Source organism: Homalodisca vitripennis, chromosome 2 (assembly GCF_021130785.1).
Source record: "Homalodisca vitripennis isolate AUS2020 chromosome 2, UT_GWSS_2.1, whole genome shotgun sequence".
Lineage (NCBI taxonomy): Eukaryota > Metazoa > Arthropoda > Insecta > Hemiptera > Cicadellidae > Homalodisca > Homalodisca vitripennis.
Window position 1 is genome coordinate 138,678,561 of NC_060208.1, and position 19,166 is coordinate 138,697,726.

The 19,166-nt window shown below is 36.3% G+C and overlaps 1 protein-coding gene across 2 annotated transcripts in view; it reads right to left on the reverse strand.

Moving 5' to 3' along the window:
• The window catches only part of LOC124354808 (protein naked cuticle homolog 1), a 126,233-nt gene that overhangs the window by 26,935 nt on the left and 80,132 nt on the right, over positions 1-19,166 (reverse strand). The window contains exon 1 of one of the 2 annotated variants that reach the window (XM_046805532.1): positions 7,694-7,903. The exons of the other annotated variant lie outside the window; for it this stretch is intronic. Within the exon in view, the coding sequence (XP_046661488.1) occupies positions 7,694-7,790 (97 nt within the window). The 5' untranslated portion in view covers positions 7,791-7,903. Of the gene's footprint in view, positions 1-7,693; positions 7,904-19,166 lie in introns of those variants that run through there. 2 annotated transcript variants of the gene reach the window in all.

Here is a 19,166-nt window from a genome sequence, read left to right on the forward strand (position 1 = left end):
TTTGTAGCAGCAGAGTACAAGTCTCTCAACGGTTCTCTCCGGGGCCATATCTCTATATTTAGATTAGGCGGTTATTCCCAGAAGAGGCAGGGGAGAGTTGGAAACACACTCTCACCGGGATCTATATTGCTGTACTTGGACATAACATGTTCGAGTAGGACATGAGCTCATGGTGTGTACTGCAACCTAAATGGCAATAAACCATGAGAGTTGGCACATATGTCGCAGAGCAACCAGTGAAATAATTGGCTCGTGCTATTCAAAGAAACGGAAACGAGTTTTATGTGTCCTTGGGAGTTAGTTTGTAAAAAAAGGAAAGCTGATGATCTGAAATGACAAAGAAGCCTCAGATTTACCAACACAGTTTTAATCTACCCGAAATTTTAGCACTGATCACGGCACTTACTGGCCGTAAGGTGCCACTAAATTAAGTAGGATATGGATATCCTTCATATAAGATTGTGAAGAAGCTACAACGTTTATTTTGGTATCTAGTATATGTTGTGGTAGTACGCCATCCAAGACGGAATTCATAACAATAATAAGAATTACGTACCGTCCTATATATTTATACTTTTCGTTATAACTGTACAACAATAGTTAGTTCATCTATATATTAGTAGTACCTATATATAGTATATACAGCAATAAGGAGTAGTTCAGATTTAGTAATATTCGTACCGATATGCGTTCATGTATAAGAAGTACATTCTTGTCACCACGTAATATAAAACAGAGAAGGTCAATATTACTTTCCTATACAGATATATTACACAAGTTATATTCGTTCAGTGAAACTTCAAAAACTATAAGCCTACTTTATGAGATCAAGAGTAAGAGTCCACTTATTGGTGGTCTTTGCTAAAATTCATACAAATTTAACTGAAATTCAAATGTTTCTATTGGTTAAATAAACAATATTTTTTATTTTGATCCTATTAGACCGTTAGACATAGAGTGAAGCAATGGAAGACAGAGAAGAGTGCTGAGCATTTCTTGTGTTTTGCAGGAACGTGAAGCAGGCAGGCACCAGCACACTGGCTCCTGCGAGACGGCCCGAGCCCCGTGGACTGATACGGCACGGAGGCAGAGACGACAAATGACCGACCCGCTACACCACGAAGGCCGCTCGTACATCACAGCTGATGTTTTCGACCCGGTCAGTAGCTGTGGCGGGCGGCGCGGCGCATGAAAGGGCCGATGTACGCGGCACGGTTAGTAGCGGCGGTACTTGAAAGGGGCCGGCCGGCCGCTCCTCATTTATTATCTGCTCCGGCAATATTTTAATCGCCGCGAACCCAAGTACCGACAACCGTTCACGGATTGGGGTAACGTACTTCTTTCTCCACCGTGCGCTTTTCGTTGCTACAGGGATCGTATAGGCCCTGTCTGGGCCCTTCATTGCGCAAATGGTTATAGAGTGTTGCAAATAAGTATAGAAAATTAGAATCCCTATTAGACATTATTTCTAAACCCCTAGATCAGTACAGTAGTCATAAAATAGCCAAGTTCTACATGATAAATAAATTGACTCTAGTGTTAGAAATTACCCTACATGTTTCGAAAAATATAATTGAATGCATGAACATTACTACAATATGTATACGAATTGATTACTTTCTTCAGCATTTCTACGAAAACTATTTGCAACAAAATCTAGAGGATATAATTTTTCAAGGAATGTTATAGTAGGGCCTAGCGTTTGCTTTTAACATTACAATCATAAATTTACGATATATGCAGTATTATATATAGCGTACGCATATTACAGTACTTATTTATTGTACAATACAAGTAATCGATATAATACAACTACTGGATTTCTAACTCGATGTAATAAACTTGTCTTGTAGTAAATAACTTGGTTGCATTATTATCAGACGAGCCTATTTATTAACTGGACATTTGGACATGTACATCTCAAACAACCAAAAATATATGTCTAATAGTTGTACTTATTAATAATTTTTCTGTGTAATACTTTTCATGCCTACTATATGACAATGTTTCAATAATAATCAATCAATTTTATACAACAGTTGTTTATACAACAAAAATGTTCTTCCAAACAATAAACATAATACTACCATAGCTATGTTTAATTTCGTCCACTGTATCTATTTTATGCATTACGAAACACACATATTTATTATGTGTATTGTAATAAAACACCATTATCAATATGCACATCAGTACACATACAAAATAAAGATGGGGAACAGCAATATTAATTAATATTATAAACTCTTCTCTCAAAATAACCATATATTTTGGAATTATCTACAAACTGAGTGTGATGTAATGGACACCCTCTGTATATTCAGTAAATATATGTTTACTCATTACGCATTTCCCAATTTAAAAATAATATACTGTGAGTAATGTATGGTTTAGTGATTCTCGTAGTAATGATAGTGTGTGTACGTACAGTCCAACACAACAATGGCATACAGCTGACAGTGCAACAGCTGACTGCTGGGAGACAATCAGCTGCCAGCAAGTCACGTGATCAGCAGTTTAGTCTGTTATCAGCTGTTTGTGTACGCACACACGCACAACCATGCAATAACAACGCTCTGTGCATTGTGAATGAATCGCCAAAGTCTACTACGGTGGTATGTTCTCATGTCAATCATTTTCAAACTCCCTTACAAAAATATATCCAATGCCATGAGGAATCAATAACCCTCTCATTTATAGATCGCAGTTACTTTTTAAATGCGCTACAGCGCTAACCACCCAACACATGTGAAGTACTAACGTCCGTGTTTGTTGCACACAATTTAAATATGATGTTGCTATGGAACCCAAGCTAAAATCAGCGATAACTTTTTAGAATCAGTGAACTAAACTGAAATGAAAATTAGACTACACTTGAAACCCTGACTCAATCTACACTACACACAGATTATATTAATTGGCCCCTAGTATATACGATAAAGAGATGGAGAGCAACTTAAAATTTTACATTAACTGAAGCGATATATAAGAGGAGCTTAGAAAATGCGAATGTTCCACTTGAGTCAGTGCTTGTAGTGGCTGTGCCGTGGCGGGAGTATTTCTGGACGAAAACATCAACAGCCTTGTGGTGTTTGCCGACATCACTATCACTTGCACCTCACATATCTTGCCAGCTAAGATCTCGGGAGCACAGGTATATATCGTGCAGTTATATCTTGGCCGAGTCACCAGTGGCTCCAACGAGGATCAGCGGGAATCTATATCAGGCGCGAATTCAAAAGCGATATCCACTTGTTACTTATGTAATATTTTGAATAGGGTAAAGTTAGAACACCATTTAGTGATCTTTTATGGCTTCAGTCATCATGCCGAAGCCCCTTAGATGTCCTGTATTTGTGCGTTTACCGTGTACTTACGATATTGTTTTCCTACCCATGCATTTGTGTTTAGTAAGTGATCATCATAGTGAGGAAATTTAAACGTCCCCAAGCAGTTTGCTCAAATAGTCTAAGTTGATTTATTTTACGTTCATAACATGCGTAATTAGTTCATTCATCAAGCAAATTTCCATACTTTGAGCTTGAATTGAGTGCACTAGGATTTGATGGTCTAATTCAGTAATATGAATGGGTCAAACTTAATCACAATTCCCACAGTCTTCCTAAAACCCTTTGACTTACTCGATACAGTTAGGCTAATTTTATAAACAACAAACTTTGCCCTTTTGGGCCAAACTATAATTTGGAGGCGTTCCTGAGAATATTGAAACCCCGTGATGGTAAACATACACTTTATCCTCCAATTTACTGAAAATTACCTCCACGTTTTCCGGAGGCCGAAGATTCAGCATAAAGGTTGGAATGCCATTCACCCGGGGTTATTGGATATGGAACTTGTGTTATTTCCGGGGTCGGGCAGGAGGTGGATTAAGTACGATCCAGGGTCTGAAGCACAACACTGTAATTTACGCTGGTCCGAACCAGGAACGGCGGAACTGGGAGGAGATGATGGGTCGCGACGAGATGGGCCACAATTGGTGGGACAGACTGTACTGACCTATTGTCAGGTACAGTCGCGGTACGCGATAGTAGTCCTCTTGACAACTTTACTGTTACTGTTAGTTTCCTTTATATTTCGTCAAAGCAAATAATGGTACTGTCTGTATTGGGTTAGAGGCAACGATAATATTACCTCAGTATTAATTACTAGTGAATTAATTGTAAATTTAGTTATAGCAATACAATGGTTCATTAGTTTTAGTCATATCGTCAACAAGATTTTTATTATACGGTGTGGGATTACCGATTCGGTCGAAACTAAAAAGGAATATTTACTAGAGTTTCTGAATTTTAAAGATACGTTTAGTATGAAGAGTTAGCGGCGGATCTGAGACGTCCTTCCCGATGCGAGGAAACCTGTAGAGAGCGTGCACACCTGTCGGGTACACAAAGGGGGTCGCGGGCGTAAGAAACGCCTGATGAAGAATAAAAGCACCCTTCGAGATCGGTTCCAGGTAAAACGCAATCTCGCCCTTGGCCACAAAGCGCTTCAAGGAACGGGGGCAGCTGGCTGCTACAAGATCGTTCCTTGAATCTATCGACGCCCCGGGTCGCGGGGTTAGGATAGTCACTGAACCCTTCGGCAGGGAGCATTTCAGGAAGACGACGTGAGAGATACAGGTTGGAAAACATTGGGTGGTCGATACTGTGCATCGAATACCAACATAAAAGGCAAAGGTCGAGACAACACTTCATAAATACTCGTATTTATTGAAATGAAATAACTACGCCCCTACTCAATTTAAACATAAACTTAATCAACGTAATTTTGATAAACTACTGCGTAATTTACAAGTCCTAAACATAAATGTATGGACAGGTACATTCGCAATGTACACGTTAGCACTCAATGTAAAATATACGTTGAAAACCTGGCGATAAAGTGCTCTTAGGTTTCCGGAAGAAAGTAGTTAACAATGGCCACTAAGAATGGCGCGCACGTCATTACTTCTAAGATCTCAAAAGCATAAAATGCAAACACGTTTTTACCGGATTAAGCTATGTTACAATAATTAGTTGTGATAGAGAATAATAAAATTACTAAAAATACTAAGGCCATACTACCTTAAATGGCTTTATATTACTTCAGAAATTATTTTACCCCAACTAAAGGTAAGAGCATCTTCAAGATAGACAACGTGACAGCTCAAAATCAAAAACCAATGGTTAGACTCAGAAGGCGGCATCTGTTTGCCCCCTCCCAACCTCTGTGACAGAACACCACCCCCACACCCCCAGTGGTGTCGTGCTGCGTTCCGCGAACCCGGAACAAGCATACGATTTATCATCAGGAACGCCGTGGGTGGTAAGGAACGGACAGCGGAACGTTTGGGGTATGGTTTTAAATGGGGACCATACAAAACTCGATTGGCTATTCACTTATACAGTAACCTAAAATAAAAACTGTAACAAGCAGTATAAATGTTTTGTCAAAGTGGTATTCTTACAGAGAATATAGTCGCTATCAAAGAAAACCATATTTGCTTGCAATAGTAAGTTCATTTTCAGCTACTGACATTTTAAATACTGTCACCTAAAAATAAATGTACCTACAAAAAGGAATCTTAAACCTGCCAACTTAAATTATTATGTACTAACCTTAATGTTCTTGCGAAAAATCTTTATACAAAAAACTAAACTGTCAACAAGTCTTTGAGAAAAATCCAGTTTTCTTTCAGTGGCCTACCAACTTAACGTCTCTACAGTACTTTACCAACTAATTGTTTCGCCTGTTTGTTTAGAAAATTATTATTAATCAGTGAACTGTTTCTAATAAGGAAGAGATCCAGAAAGCAGTTGAAACACCGTTGGCATATAATTAATTTAACACTTAATGCATATCTATTCGTGATAAGTCTTTACAAAAACATTGACAAGGGACAAGATGAGGTTATCGTGATTAATTTAACGCCTATGAATTACATCTTTTTTCGTCTGAATTTTAGCCTGATGCGACTCTGGTCTCTCGGATTGGTTCAATTTAGAATATCATTGTGATTTCAGCGAGAACTGTCAACAGTATCTGGCGCGAGGGCCTCATCTTGTCGACGAGTCCGTGCCGTGCCGCAATCATTATGAAACGAAAGGAGCGGAGCGGCGACAGTAAGAACGGTGCCAAGGCAAGCCCGATGTTTGCAGGACGGTCAGTAATCGTGACGCGAGCTGTACAGTACGCATTTCTCGGAAGTGACGGCTGTAAGGGCACGACAGCCCCATCCCCCGCTACGGTTCTGGCACATGTGATAAACTGGCAGCGCCTTCCTCCACCGACACTACTTTCAATGCTGGGATTCCGGAATATAGTATCACATCCCCCGCTACGGTTCTGGCACATGTGATAAACTGGCAGCGCCTTCCTCCACCAACACTACTTTCATTGCTGGGATTCCGGAATATAGTATCACATCCCCCGCTACGGTTCTGGCACATGTGATAAACTGGCAGCGCCTTCCTCCACCGACACTACTTTCATTGCTGGGATTCCGGAATATAGTATCACATCCCCCGCTACGGTTCTGGCACATGTGATAAACTGGCAGCGCCTTCCTCCACCGACACTACTTTCAATGCTGGGATTCCCCCGCTACGGTTATGGCACATGTGAAAAACTAGCAGCGCCTTCCTCCACCGACACTACTTTCAATGCTGGGATTCCGGAATATAGTATCACATCCCCCGCTACGGTTCTGGCACATGTGATAAACTGGCAGCGCCTTCCTCCACCGACACTACTTTCATTGCTGGGATTCCGGAATAACAAATAGTATCACATGACTAACTTTAAATCACATCTCTAAAGCTCAAAATTGTGATTCGACCATTAATTCAATAAGGATGTCTACAGTAATTTAAATACCAGTACTGAATAGCAGCAGTTTAGGTACAAAATACATAAATACATAGTTTAGGTACATAAATTTGCAACTTCTCAAAGTCGAATTTTTAATACGCTACATCCCTATTACGCCAATCAAACTGTAAGTATTGTTTCAATACTAGCATTGCTATGTTATATTTACATATGTAACACATGAACAAAGCAAACCAATAACCGACTTGTTATGGCTATATGTTGCTGTAACATACAATATAATCTATGATATGGGTTTCCTTAGCCATTGCTACCACTAACGACTATTTTTATTCGTGTAAAACCCAAATTTGTATTCGTTTGTTGATTACTATTCGCTTTAAATACAATTATAAGAATCTAACTAGTATGTACATTGTTACGCACCCATTTCGAATATAAAATTGTTTTAATGAACTTTTAAGACTATATAATGAATTGTTTACTATAAAAAACTAAATTATTAATAATTTTTGACGATTTTTTTATACTTGCGCAGCGAAGGTAGGGTCCTGGTTCTGAATGGCAACTACACAAAATTCTATCGGGGTTTAAAATAATTTAGAATCGAGTTTAAACAACATGGACACATACACTTTTCATAAAGTAATTTATTTAATCCAGTAATTTATTTCTATATATCCCAACGTCCTATTTTGCTATGCCACATTTTTGATCTCAAGCCTCAAATTTACTTCCCCATCAAAAATCTACTTCCTTTTTTATTCACTTTGCCTAAATTTTTAGCCTTGTTATAAACTCAACCCCCTTTCCAAAAACGAATAAAATTTCACTAAGACCACAAAAAATAGATCTGACATACCAGTAAATTGTTTGTATCCACTTAATATTTTGGTCTTCCACCAGCGCACAAGATGCGTCGCCATGTGGTATTCGTTCATTTGTAGTTCACGACACATAGGTTTCACAGTGCTCACTCTCACGCGCGATAACGCTCACTACCGTCCTTCCATGCTCGAAACTCGACAGTCGACTGGCCTCTCTACAGTTCCCCTCCCCTCGTCACTCGCACTCTCTCTCACTCGCACTCTGCTATTATCTCCGGCGGCGACTATAGAGACCCCCCTCCCTACCTACAAAAAATCCTGTTTTATCTTTTCTTTTATTATGCTCAATCTTTCCTTTGGCGGCGTCCGCTGGCTTGCCTGGTGCCCTTGTCACCCCCCTCCCCCCCGGCTAAGGCCCCCGGCCTCAGGTCTATTTGTCACATCCCATCTGCCCACCTGGCTCCTTGCTCTTATCGACAATTATGATTAATTATTCTCTTCTGGATGCTCGGACAGGTCGGACTGCCCGCTGGCGACCGGCCAGCTCGCTAATACTCGAATACGGAAACTGGAGCCAAAAACAAAACTCGACGATTTAAAATTTTAATTAATTGCTAAAACACATAATTAAGAGCCATACACGTACAGAGAACTCTAGGTCTGCAGTAGCGGTTCTCGCCTGGGTGTGATATAGCATAAGATATTATGGTGTATATCTGATAACAGGGTTAGGCAATAAATTTCAACCTTATTTTCCGATAAACAATAGAAATCACTCAATATGTAGACTCTATCTACTATCTGGCGTTCAATCGAGAGTATGGATAATCATTGTTTGTCTTTATGTACATTCCGTATATAGTCGTATGTATCATTATACACAGTTTTTCGGTTGAAGTTCGCCGCCAGGCGACCTACTGATCCCTATGTTAGTGCTCGTGTGCCGTTTAGCCTGTGTCATCCTCAGTTAAGATACATTTGATTTGTATCTTCAATTTAACACACGATAAGAATTTGTCATTCTCTAACTTTATCCTCACACAACCTAATCTCAAACTTAGATTTAAAATATTATCTAAACTGCAAGAGGTGTCAATTTGGTTACAAAAGATAACAATTTTTAAATTACTATTTTAATATTAATTGATTTTTAAATTATAATTGAAAGACAATTAGTACAAGAATGTAAATGTACACGAAAAAAATGAAATGGCCCTTTCAGAGTTTTCTTTTCTCACCGAAAGGAGAAAATCAAATACAAGATATAGAGAAATTTCAATGTAATTCCTTGGTAACTTTAAATGTTGTAGGAAGATTTAACAATATAATTTGAGTTTACAGTATCAAAGATTTAATATGTAAACAAAAGCAATGCCATATGAATGTGCGTAATATTTTAATCATAATACTCAATTCACTGCAACGCTTAATATAAACACCTAATATGTCTAATATCCTAAAACAATCAGCAGCATCTCGTTCTTAAAACAAAACTGATAGACAGGGTTTCAAAGTTGTTAAACAAGAACTGTAATGTTAATATAAGAGATAGCAGAATTTGTCAGGGCTGGATCTAGGAGTTTATTAGGAGGAGAGAGTAGATCAAGGAAATGTGAGTATCCGGACCTTAGGGTCCAAATCGTAACACCTTCGTAATATTTCTCTCCCCCTTTCATTGGGTCGGACAGGATTCGTATTAGGTAAAATATTTTATCCATTCAAAGTAAAAATGGTTTATTATTAAATTTATTATTTAAAATAAAAAAATAGCTTGTTAGATATTCACTTTTGAAATTATTTGATATAAACATGGGACTTACAGGATCGATTTTGGTAGCGATTCAAAAAAGATACTTAATTACATGCCTATATAATTAGTTATTAGAAATATTATTATTTTTATTAAGTTCTTCTTATAATTTTGAGCATCTATAAAGTGGATTCGTAACATCGAGTACACATATTACATAAGCTTAGTTTCACCAGTGTACCGGATCAGACAGCGACATTACCAGATGTGTTGTGCTCGTGTGTGCGCGCACGCGCGTGTGCATGTGAACGTTGAGATCAAAGAGGCCGACAGTACAGACATCGCAGTAGGCCGCAGGACAGCCAGGCGGGCGCGACAATATCTGCGTGGTCTCACTTGTACCAAAGGCTAACGTCAATCTCTCATCACTGTTTCTCGCTGTGTCCAAGTTCTGTCAGTACAGTACAGTCAGACACACGTAGTGCTGGCAGCTGCATCTCTTCTGCACAGAGCACAGAGTGATCACGGTTCTCGGTGGGGTGGGTTTCCCGACGAGTGTGAGGTTCAGGGCTGTTGCTAGTACCCGGTTCAGTAACACCTTGGCTAAGTGTGTAACAATAAACAATAAAAACACAAACTTTATTAATTTCAACTTGCGACAGTTAGAAAATGAAAATTCACCAGTGTTCATAGTGAACGATTCTCTTATAGAGGGAGTCAATTCTACTACATTCAAAGGAATGCACCTCGATAAAGAGCCTACTTGGAGTGGTCACATCGACGTGCTATGTTCCAGAGTTGTCAATGGTATCTTTGCTCTGCGGAACCTAGTAAAATATTGTACTGAAAATATGGCCTATTATTGGCTTGTATACCTACACTTTTCTTATGCAATAGAATAGTGGGGTGGCTGCGCAAAATACAAATTTGAAAGAGCCTTTCGACTACAAATTAAGGCAGTCAGAATCATTGCAAACTTAACATTTATAGAGTCGTTTAGTGATACCTTCAGGAGTTTGGGATTCCTGACTTTGCCCTGCCTCTATTTCCTGGAGGTGGCCCTGTATTGTAGATACAAATACGATTTTACACAGAGTAGTAACGTCCACGGATATAATACGAGGGGGACAACCTGAGGATTCAGTCTCACAGAACGATGGCGTATGAACAACTTCCATCTAAGGTGGGTGTTAAAGTGATCAACAGACTCCTGGAGTGCATCAAAGAATTGGCAACAAAGAAACGTTTCAAAGCTCGATTAAGACATCTTTTAGTGTCGAATGCGTTTTATTCCCTTGATGATTTCATGACAAATCTTTGGGAACAATAAAAATATTTTGTTAACTCTTTGTCGAAATGAATGAAATTTTGGTATTGACGATTGTAAAAAAGTTTTAATGTGACATTGGTCAAAATTGATGTTTTAAACTTCAACTTTTATTAGAATAAGGTATATTACCGACGCATGTAATACAATTTAAAAAATTTGTTTACTGCAATAAAGAAAATTTTAATTTGGCCACATGCATTAGTGTATCCTATACATCTGGGGGTATGCCTGTGAAAACTGGCTGGAGGTACCCTATCCCAGGTCCGCCAGGGGTCTGGGTAACGGATGCGAAGGTAAGAGATCACAGATTGGGGGGGGGGGGCTTTAGCTTCCGTCCCCTGTACCTTCGGGTGCAAAACACGAGACTGGTTATCCCGGGTATGAGGTAATAGGCGAAACATTTTGGTTCAAAATGGCCTGATGATCCACAGTACAGAGAGTACTGTCGGGAGAGGGGCACCTTGAGGATCAGGGAAGCCCATACGCCCTTCCATTTAAATGGGGGCGTCGTACTGCGGTAGGTGGCAATAAGGCCGGAGGAGAAGAACCTGTACGCAATATAGAAAGGACAAGATGAAGACAATGTCGGCTCCAGGAACTGACTAAGGAAGACACAGATGCCCATAGTCAGGGGTGGAGGAGGGATCCCTGGGGGCAACCCCAACAATCCGTGTCAGTACAGTTATCGCAGTAGGCCGCAGCACAGCCCTTTCCGGGGGGGGGGGGGGGAGGGGGTGTTGGGAGCCAATAATTTGCGTGGCCTTACTTGTTGTACCAAAAGGCTGGCGTCAATGTCGCATCGCATCTCACTGTGACCAAGTGCTGTGTTTTTTACCGGCGCTAGACATAATTTTAATGTATACGTATCCGTAGAATTCCATCCAGCAAAATTGTGTCTCTCACATATTATAATGAATCGAGAAGCATGTCATATTCTTGATCCTGTATCACTCGTTTCTAACAATTGTAATGCTAATTACTAACTAACTAAACACGAAATGAAAAAAGCACAAAAAAGACTATAAACAGTTAAATGTGCATGTATGTATCTGAGCGGTAGCCAACGTTTCACTGAGAACAGCAGATGTAAACAATACAAACTATTGTTCAGTAAAGGTTATTAGAAACACAAATACAATGAAAACTCACTAGAGCAAGAGCCCGCGACGCCCAGGCATTCGTTATTTCAGCTTTACACTATTACAAATTTAAACTGTGATTTCACTCACCTTTACTACCTGTTACCTGCCGAAGCTACCACGACCCAGGCTCCACACTCAAGGTACGTTTATACCTGTATAGTACTCGTATACTGACAAGTTGTCAGCTTTTATGAAATAACGAATGCCGGGGCGTCGCGGGCTCTTAGACTACACGGGATTACGTACAGTACAGGTTATATTGTAATTTGACATGTAATAGCGCCGGTAAAATAGATTTTAAGAACGTTCTTCATTAAATGTTTGAAGTTTGGCATTGTTCTCCCAGGTCAAGGTCAAGGTCGTTTACTACTGCCGGCTCATTCACAATAACGAGGGCTAAATATAGGTTATATTTCGCATAAATTATACATAGTCATAGTTATTGAATTGAGTTTAAATTGAGTATGGCTTTTTAGTTTAGATAATATTGAAACTTACTTGTAACTATTACATAAACTATTTTGTTATATTTTTTTGCATACTTCCTTACTTCATTTTTATGATCTTAAATTATGTTATTTGATTTAAAATGTTTTTTTTATGATTTATGCATGTATTAATATTCCTTTTTTATCCTGGAGACGTACAGTGCCCTTAGGTATAAAAATGCAGATGTATGTATGCATATTGTCTGAGAGCATGTATGTATGTGTATGTTATAGCCTATATAGAAAAAAAGATGTATATTACTTTCTTTAAGAAATAAATTTCTTTGTTTCTTGATTAAAATCGAATCGAAATTCATCAGCTACGAAATCTTTTCTTATAAATCGATATGTCCGACAAAAATACTAAATATAAATTGAATATGAATTTTTTTTACAAACAAGTTACTTATTGGGTTATAATTCAAAACGCATGTATACTCATTCATACCTAATGTATGTCTCTATTAATTTATTACCTACAGTTCATTATCATTCGGCAAGGCTGATCAAGTCTCGTCGACAATATGGTGGAAATATTGCATACTTTTACAGCCTATTGGTCAAAAAGTGAGTAGTCCGGCACAGCGGAAATGAGGGGAAATGTTTTCGTCACTTACGATTAGGGCGCTTAGTGTGGACACTTATCCTACTTGGGCAACTAGTCCTTACAGTCCAGTATCCGAAAGCCAATGTGTATTGTATGAATTTCACATAACCTAGTGTTTTCGTGAAATCATTAAAGGAATTTCCCATACAATCGTCCTTCAGTCACGCTAGTTTCAGTCGATGTCAAAATGGGAAGAGTATCGAAGTGGTTACAAATACCAAACGACTTCTCGCATCATGTTTTTCTTATCTTGACACATTTAAAACCGATTTCCAGACATGTAAATACATGTTAAATGAGCGTCAGTTAAACATATAAGTTACAGACCGTGAACGTAGCGGTTTCTAATCTATTTATCTGTTTGACTTACATTGATGTAACTGCCTGCTATTTAATTGTCTGACGGTTGGTAATTTGTCAAGCTAAAAATCTGGGAAAATGTATAGTTAGACATTTTTTAGCCCTTTTGATACTTTTCCATTTCGACCTCCACCAAAACTAACGTGACTGACGATCAATTTCTTCATTATAGAACCTTCCTCTATCGATTAAAGTAAAAAAAAAACACATGTAGTACACAATGCTAATTGGCTCTCGACTCCTGGACTCTCGACGTTTCGTGCGCGCCGTAGTTGGGCGAGGGGAGCCTCCACGAAAAAGAAGACTAGAGTATAGGTATCGTACAGAATATCTTCAATACAAAGATTTTTAAATATTAAATTACTAATAAAAATTGAACTATCATGCAATACAGCTTTTGTTCTAATTTTATTAAAATTAATTATTGTAATAAAAAATAGTTAAACACTAAGAAAATTGTATAAAGTGATTTTGTATATGTTTCTTTTATTAAATATAGCCTATATAAAACTATAACATTTACTGGAAAATTGCTTTTTTGAGTGTGTTTAAATAGAAAGCAATGTTTGACAAGTTGCTTCTTCCTCATATTTACTCACCCCTCCCCGCTCAACCGCTTAAGATAGACCAGCTGCAGCTCATTTTATGAAACATTGAGGTGAAAGCCCTTGTAAGACCCTATCATTTAATGCATAACAAACGAAATAAATTATGTTATAGTGTGTCCTGTACATAACACAAAATATCAAAATTAAACCAAAGAATTAAAAAAATACATTTAACTATGGTTTTAGTTTTCAGATAAACGTTACGAAATATTTAAATAGCCTATTATTCTCTTGGTTCTTAAAGCGAGTTTTGTTCTATATAACATATTTTAAATACAAATGTATAACGTATGTACATTTCGTTTCATGTTTTTAAGATGTGTTCCAGAAAATACTAGTACATGATGTCTGTCTGCACACGCTGGCTCCTAATGTGTTTTGGAGGGAAACACGCTTATAACACTGATTTTGCATTATTTATAGTCTAATTATAATAATTAATTAAATTAAAACTAATAAATAATCAGTAAATATTTGGTTTAAACTTTATGAACAGGTGAAACCAGTAACGTACAGTATATAGAAAGTTATTTCGGAGGGGCTGAGACACTGGTCGGTTATGAGATACAAAATACCCTCCAAAAAAGGAGCTCCTGAATCTTCCATCGGGAAATGTATAAGCTTTAGTCTCATGAATGTTTTATAAAAAACTTAAATATCGGTCTCCGTTGGAACAGTGACCTTGCGTGAAGATCACTAGCGGTGATTCCTTTACTGTCTCTGAAGAACCGTATATTGTAATCAGTGTGAAATTGTCCTTGGTGGAAGAAAGCTTCCGACCCGCAATGAAAGTAAAAACCGCACAAGCAAAGAAAACATGTAATCGTAAATGTGCATGGTCGATAAACTTGTAATATTGCAATCTCTTGTAGCTGAGTGGTTAGCGTACAACATTTCACCTCAGAGAACCGGGTTCGAATCCCATATTAGGCACGCTATTTTTGTACATTAACAACACTTGCCAAGCATGTAATGCTTCATACAGGATTGTACTCGATTAAGGTCCTTTGAGGCTATATAGTGTATTTAAATCAGCTTCCCTGCGCTATAACTGAGGTAAGTAAGCCTAATAATTTTAATCCTTTTCTTTGGAATAAAAATGTCTATTAAAGAGGCGAAGGCAAGACAAAAAGGTTTCTCTGCCTCTAATCTCTTTTTGAATGAGTTATTTATCAAATAAAACTAATGAAACTGATGTGATTGGTACAAAGTGATCTTGGAAACCGATGTTTGATTAAAGAATAAGGATCGTTTAGACGGAGTGTAAAAGAGATAATATAAATAAACAACAAAATTTTAGTTCAAGGTATACACAGAGATTTCGATTATTTACCTACAATTTTGTTTATTTTGATCAAACTAGAAAACTTTGTTTGAGAAAACAATTATCGTTTCTCCATATTAACCTGAATGACCGCCGTTAAAGTAGCGCGGCTGATGGTCAATTTCTTGTTTTGAGGAAATTCCTCCGTTGCTTTCAAGAAAATCTAAGCTTTGTGTTTATACGAGTACAATGCAAATTGTCTCGGCTCCTGGAATAATACACAAAGTAACTTTTTACTAATTAATAACAAATATTTGCTAAAATGAAACGAGGCCAACAATTCATATTTTTTATTGTTTATATTATTCTTGAGGACAGCGTCAAATAAAGGTCCTTTAATGTTTGACGCAAATTAAAATTCAGAATGGCCAAAAATAACCTATATTTGTTGCAGCTAAGTAACAACTGATAAAGTACACAGAACACTTAAAAGATATGATACAGTGTTCAAAGCGGATAACAAATTGAAGAAGTTTTTGACATTGGTGTCTATAAATAAGGATATAAAACATAAAGGTAAAACAAATCAAATATAGCAGAATACAATTGGTAAACTTAACATACGATATAATTCGACAAAACGACTTGCAAAGATTCTATATTAATATGCAAGAAATTTTAATAAAAACTCTTAGAAATAACCAAGAAATAAAAAAGCTTCAATAAAGAGGCAGCGTTAGATTACATAAAAGCTGCAGTATATAATAAAAACGACGTAGTGTTCAAAAATGGTCATATTGAATGCGAAATTGTGGAGGTTTAGTGTTTGCAGTTTGCATCAGAATCACAATGCAAACTGCACCTTTTATCCATTCACATTTTTCTTGGGTGTGCGACAACGTGCTAAGCTAGCTTAGCCAGTGTTAGCAGTATTTCGACGTGGTGTGGACTGTCAACAGTAACAGATAAACATGACATTTACTATGTAAGCCTAAGATCTATACGTTTTGCGTAAAACTACGCCCAAACGGACCTTCAACAAGTAAGTAACCCACAGCTGGAGATAGACGGCTGTTTCAGGTAGCTATTGCGTTCACGCTGGAAGGACATTGTTTAAGCGAGCGAGGCAGTAATACGTCACCGTTTTTATTTGGCCAAAATGTTCGCCCTATAAGTGAGCCTTTGTTTATTTCGGTGAAGGAGCCCATTGTGTAGCAGCCATTGCAATCCATCTCATACCGATATTTTGTGTTTCTAGTGACATTTTGTTTGTTTGAACACCGTACTGAAGAAGTGGCCATGAGTAAAGTACGGTTTTGGGATTATGTAAAAAATTCCTTATTTTAATTAAGTTAGATGAACAGCACAGTTTACTATGGAATTCACGTGAGGAAAGTTATAAAATGGTGTCTCTAACACGATTTTGTTTGCCATCAAGTTCACCTTCAAATATTTTAATTTAATATTTGAAACTGAAAATTTGCATGTAGTCATTTTGTGGACAATAATTTTTTATTAATATTAAAATTTCTACACTTTGAAATGTTGAGCGCAAGTTCCTTAATTTATATCTAAATAATACAATATAATTATCAATATATGTAAATAAAGGATTATAAATATGTAAAATTGAAGGAAGTAAAGTTTTTCTGATTAATAGAGTAAGTCTACAGTAAGCTGAAATTAGTTAGTAAGTTTAAAATTAGTATTTATATAGTACTCCTCCAAAACGGTTGCATGATAAATATAATTGGTTTCCTTCTAATTGTGAAAATTAGTGACGATATACAATTAAACTTGTAATATATTTATTAATTCATGAGTAAATAAAAGAATTACTGTAATCATGTAGCTGTAACGGTACAAAACAGAGCGTAGCGCACACAAGGAGCGTCAGAGCGTTAAGCGTACCAAAGAAAGAGTATTTGGATATAATTTACATTTAAAACGTGTTAACAAATTACTCGTAGGAAATATTGACGTTTTAAATTATTCTATCGAGCTTAAATTAACTAGCTGTCTGAAAGTCACAGAGAATTCTTACAAAATAATTAATTATGCAATGTTGAAATAGCGAGAGTTTTGAGGGATTACACTGGATTTTACTTTTTACTATTAATCCTTGAATTACAAAAGAATATTTTAAAATTTCAATGTAAAATATCAATGGTTGCGTGATAGCCTACTTCCTTAGTAAGATAATAAAATGACCCATAGAACATTAAATTCTGATACACAAAGAAAAAGTGTTAACGTTAACGCAAGTCCCTACTAATTTAATAATATCAGAATAAATTGTTTATGTTTTAGATCTGTCTATTCTTTGGACATTTGTTTTTGTTCAAAGCTGCGATCAAAAATTATCGAATCGTTATCAATCGAAAATTATCGTTTTATTAATAAAAAAGAACTAATTTTAGATCATTTTGGAAAAAAAACAATAATTGGTGCGCGTCAGTACAAATTTTTCAGTTAATAGACATCTCAAGATCATTTTGTTAGATGAAACTTCTTGCAGAGTAAAATTTTAACGTTTAAATACTTAATACGTTTAATAATTAACGTTTAAATTAAAATTTGGGCTTATTCCTACTAGATACCATTTCTGATAACTCGAGGAATGGATAAAATCGGTTTTTGTATTTGATGGAGACATCTGAAACAGAATCATAATAATAACCAAAACTGCTGAAAATAAGAATATTAATTTTTCAGTATGTAGGTACATGAAATGTAAATGAATATTTCTTTAACAAATATGGTTTATATATATGCCAAAAATAAATTAAAAAATCACTCCCTAAAGTTCACAATGAACAAAGTAACTACTTATATCTTATAAATTATATCAAAGTTACTTATATCTTTAGACGTTTTTATATGGACCACATACATATATAAAAGATAAAAAAATATTACCAACTTTTAGTGACTCCAGGGAAAGTTTTTCAATGGGCCAAAACTTTAACATAAAGAAAAGTATTTTCTAACTAAAAATCTATTGCACCACCTGAAAAATTCGATTGAGAACTAACTACACTGCAGAAACTGTTGTTGCCAGTTTACGTGCGAATGTCTGTACTTGTAATTTATTATTCAGTCTTAAAATAACATTTATGTTTTTATATCTGTATTTACATAAATAATTAAAAGGCTGAATAATTAAAATTTCAATAAGCCGGGCTTAAAACGGTAAAAATAATAATTAATAGATGAAAAACTAATGCAATAAAGAAGCACTGAATAACTGGATTGGATTACTCATTACCTTGGATTACTACACGCTGATAACCATAACAGGTTCTTATGTAGGTTACGTGGAAGTGTTGTTGCAAGGGAATAACACAACAGATCACGTTTTATGTTACTGAGCAATATGAGAATGCATAAAGGTTTTAGAGGGAGGCAATATAATAAATACATTTAACGTGTTTTAAATTTGTCTTCATCAGTTTTAAGTTTTATTATAATTTTTATTAAATATAAACAAACTTTATATAGTAATGTTCTATAATAGTAGTCTTATATTTCAATGTTTGCATAAGGGTGGGACAATTAGATTTATAAACCTTCTATGTTAATTGCATACCTACACATTCATTTTATAAACAAGTTTATTACAAATGAAATTGTACACTTCGCCAGCGGTGTCATCGGAAATCGTATAGATATAGATTATATACGAGTTGTTAAATAGTAATTATTGAATATCATACACCTATAAATTATATATATAATTTATAGGTGTATGATATTCAATAATTACTATTTAACAACTCGTCAGTTATGGTTTTAATTTACGTTCATAGCAAAATTCAAAGTTAAATACTGTATGCCAATTTTTTGGGAAAGAGGTAAATTTTCTGCAAAACATACTAAGCTTTTTATTTTTTTCGTTACTTATAATAGAGGTATATAATTACAATACGACAGATACACATTAAAGATTTTAATGTAAT